We start from the raw sequence: 3,676 nt of genomic DNA, 5'->3' as shown, positions 1-3,676 counted from the left end.
TTACCTGCTTGGGCAGGGGGGCATTTATGCTGATCACATACGAGCTAATTTACCTTGCATATAACGAATTATGGGTCTAAATATATGCTCATTGCATAAGAGTGAATTTGCATATAAAGAACCTGCTTAAATCAAGGGAAACTTTTACCAGTGTCAGATTTGGATAGATTGCATAGATTTGGTTTCACCCAGTGCAAACAGTAACTTTGAAAGAAGAAAAAACAAGTATGTAAAATAACTTTGCAATCAAACAAGCCTGGCAATGAACTGGAAAATTTGTTGTTTTCTAAAATATATAAAAAGGGAAGGGGCTGAAATAAAAAAACAGACAAACAGTGTGGGAGTGAATTCTGGATCAGAAACACCTTCTAAGATTAAAAGCAAAGAAACTGCTCTACAAATCTGAATCACTAGGTGGGGCTAAGAACCCAAGCCTTCACTTCGGAAATGCATGAGAAGACAAGTTAGGGGCAAGCAAAGGGGAGGAGGAGTCGGGGATTGAGCACTGAAGTCATTAACTCCCTCAAGCTATATAAAGGCAGTTGCACAGTAAGTAATTTATGCTTAGGCAGCCTTGGCTCGATGGATTTGAACATTCCTTTTAATTTGTGATGGCATCAGCTCCTGCCAAAGCATCATCAGCTCCTGATGTTGGATGCACAGGGGAGCTGAAACTTCTGACAACATGAAGAAAAGGGTGCAGAATATGAAGAGAAATAGGATCTGAAGGAAGAGTCCTGGTAAATAGGTACAGCGGCTTCTTAATTGTAAATAAAAAGATACCTTTTCAGACTGAGCATAATTGAGCTTTAAAAGCCATTCCATTTTATTTGCATCGAGTCACTGACATTAAACTAAATAGATTCTGCTTATTAAGGTTTTGATTGCTTTTTGAATGCCTTTAATGCTGAAAGAGCCTTTGTTTAAAACGTCCACAATTTGACCGGAAGTCTATAGTATTCATGACAGTAATTTTATCCTGTGACACTCCTGTCCAAATTAAAATATTTAAATCCTAAGTACAAGAGATGAGAACATTATGAATTCTGGAAAATAAGGATTTGTCTCATTTTCATAGTATTACCTGAGCAGCTAAACTGTTGATAATACAGTTCATACAAACTTCAGAAGTACAAAGGTCAGGAATATATTTAAATCTTTTGATTAAAAAGCTCAGCCCTTAATTCTTGCAGGAATTCAAATGTTGTTTAATTACAGTCAAGTGAGCAGATACAGCCTGATTTCAGTCACGAAAATCGTATTTGTATGGGTTCAAGGCTGCCAGGATTGAGACATCAGTCAGATATTATTTGTTGTTCTGTTTTCACCACAATTTCCAGAGAACTGTGCTAGCTTCGGGGAAAGACAATTAGAATAAAACAAAGGTGTGAGGAAAAAGAAGGGGAATGAAACTCTTTGATTTTAGTTTCGCCATGAGCAAGGATAGCTGGAAAAATCTCTTTTTGTGTGATAGGTTAATTAAGAATAAACAGACAGAATGTAGAACAGTCAGGAGCTGAACGTGCCAAGTTAAATAGAAATATTTGACTCTATTTGATATTTGTTTTGTCAACTCCTGCCTGTTCTTGTCGTGTCCTGTTTTTTTGGCAGGGTCTCTTGCCGTTCTGGAAAATGCATTTACCACCCTCCTTTACAACAAGTCCTTCGGAAGGAACAGTACACATTTGCCTCCAGAGATGAATACAACTTATCAGCTATACATTCCAGAACTTAACTTGAGTACGTTTGGCAACAACTTTACAGTTCCCACTGTCAAGAGCAAGTCATCACCATGTGAGCAGGTGGTCATTGCAGCAGAGGTGTTTCTGGCACTTGGCATTGTAAGCCTTCTTGAGAACATCTTAGTCATCTGTGCAATAGTTAAGAATAAGAACTTGCATTCGCCCATGTATTTCTTTGTGTGCAGCTTAGCAGTAGCTGACATGCTGGTCAGTGTGTCTAATGCTTGGGAGACCATAACAATATATTTAATAAACAATAGGCATCTAATTATGGAAGATGCTTTTGTACGTCATATAGACAATGTTTTTGATTCAATGATCTGCATATCCGTGGTGGCTTCCATGTGCAGTTTGCTTGCTATAGCAGTAGACAGATATGTCACCATCTTCTATGCCCTACGTTATCACAACATCATGACAGTGAAAAGATCAGGGCTTATTATTGCATGCATATGGACCTTTTGCACAGGCTGTGGCATTATCTTCATTCTTTATTATGAATCAACTTATGTTATTATTTGTCTCATCACAATGTTTTTTACCATGTTATTCCTCATGGTTTCTCTGTACATACACATGTTTCTCCTGGCTCGCACTCATGTGAAGAGAATAGCAGCTCTGCCTGGATACAACTCTGTCCATCAAAGAACCAGCATGAAGGGAGCCATCACTTTGACCATGCTACTTGGCATTTTCATTGTTTGTTGGGCTCCATTTTTTCTTCACCTCATCCTGATGATTTCTTGCCCTCAGAACCTCTACTGTATTTGCTTCATGTCTCATTTCAACATGTACCTCATCCTCATCATGTGCAACTCTGTGATTGATCCTTTGATCTATGCCTTTCGTAGCCAGGAAATGAGGAAGACTTTTAAGGAGATTATTTGTTGCTACAGCTTGAGAATGGTCTGTGGGTTACCCAGCAAATATTAGGAAAACATGTATTTTTGAGTAAGAAACTAAAACCTGTAATTTTTTTCATCAAGAGAATTGTGCATCAAAATTGTTAGTATCTTGTCTGATTTCTGCTGAATGGACTATAAAACATCTTTCTACTTTTTGCTTGTCATGATGATGATTTTTCTTTTTCTTGGGAAAATACAAAGCTGTTTTTCTAGTTTAATTATGTGGTCTATTCTCCCTACCCCGTTCATGCACATCTATAACCCTGGCTGGCATTAATAGAAGTTACCCTATGCATGTGCATCAAAGGGACCACAGAACATGTTGGCACAGATTCAAGTCTCTGAAAGCAATGCATCTTTTACTCCTTGGTCTTCATAGGCTGGGGCTTGCATAGATTGGGTCTGGATAGGCTATTCCTATCTGCTCTAATGTTAAGCACAATGTATATAACCATATATTAGCTTGTGTGATGGTTAATGTGTTTTTTCTGGAGACAAGATGGCTTATTTCACTGTACAGAACAAACAGGTTTCTTGATAATTTCTTCATTGAACATAAAGTTAGAACAGTAACTGTGATTTAGCCATAGGGGAAGAAAATAATCCTTAGATGTAAGGATCCACAGTTTATATCTGTAAAGCCTTGACTGGCACAGATATAACTAAGAACTTCTGTACCAGCATGCAAACAAACACTAGCAATCTTGTAATCCAGTCATGACTGTAACAATCACAAATGACATATCACGCAACCAGCCAAAGTAACTGCAGGAATTCCCAGTATGGATTATAGTATTTTGCAGCACAGATCCATGTCTGCTCCAGCATCCCAATCACTGCATCTGTGAAAAAGGTTTATCATATGCTGGTTTTAAGGTGATAATGCCTCAGACTAAAGACAGAGCTAGTTATACATTTTTTAGGATGTAGAATGCAGTAGTAAGCATAGAGATATATGTGGTTTCCAGGTAAATATCAGTAACCCCTGAAAGATTTTATGGGGAGAAATTTATTGGCCAGAGTGCATGT

The 3,676-nt window shown here is 37.9% G+C and overlaps 1 protein-coding gene across 2 annotated transcripts; it reads left to right on the top strand.

Annotated features, from left to right (window-relative positions):
• The first annotated feature begins 584 nt into the window (after positions 1–584).
• On the top strand, positions 585–2,675 carry MC5R (melanocortin 5 receptor). Of its 2 annotated transcripts, none has more exons than XM_006024109.3 (2): positions 585–740; positions 1,612–2,675. In XM_006024109.3, exon 2 carries the CDS (start codon positions 1,698–1,700, stop codon positions 2,673–2,675), a length of 978 nt encoding a protein of 325 aa, XP_006024171.1. In that variant the 5' UTR covers positions 585–740; positions 1,612–1,697. The 2 variants fall into 2 exon arrangements, with proteins under 2 accessions (XP_006024171.1, XP_014375663.1); XM_014520177.2 differs by having other exon boundaries at positions 585–748.
• Positions 2,676–3,676: the final 1,001 nt, after the last annotated feature.

Source organism: Alligator sinensis, unplaced genomic scaffold, assembly GCF_000455745.1.
Source record: "Alligator sinensis unplaced genomic scaffold, ASM45574v1 scaffold515_1, whole genome shotgun sequence".
Lineage (NCBI taxonomy): Eukaryota > Metazoa > Chordata > Crocodylia > Alligatoridae > Alligator > Alligator sinensis.
The sequence above is the reverse complement of the archived record's forward strand: the minus strand, read 5'-3'. Positions and strand labels throughout refer to the sequence as shown.

Bases quoted from the DNA above. Each gene is read 5' to 3' on its own strand.
- MC5R (XM_006024109.3), top strand. From the start codon at position 1,698: ATGAATACAACTTATCAGCTATACATTCCAGAACTTAACTTGAGTACG.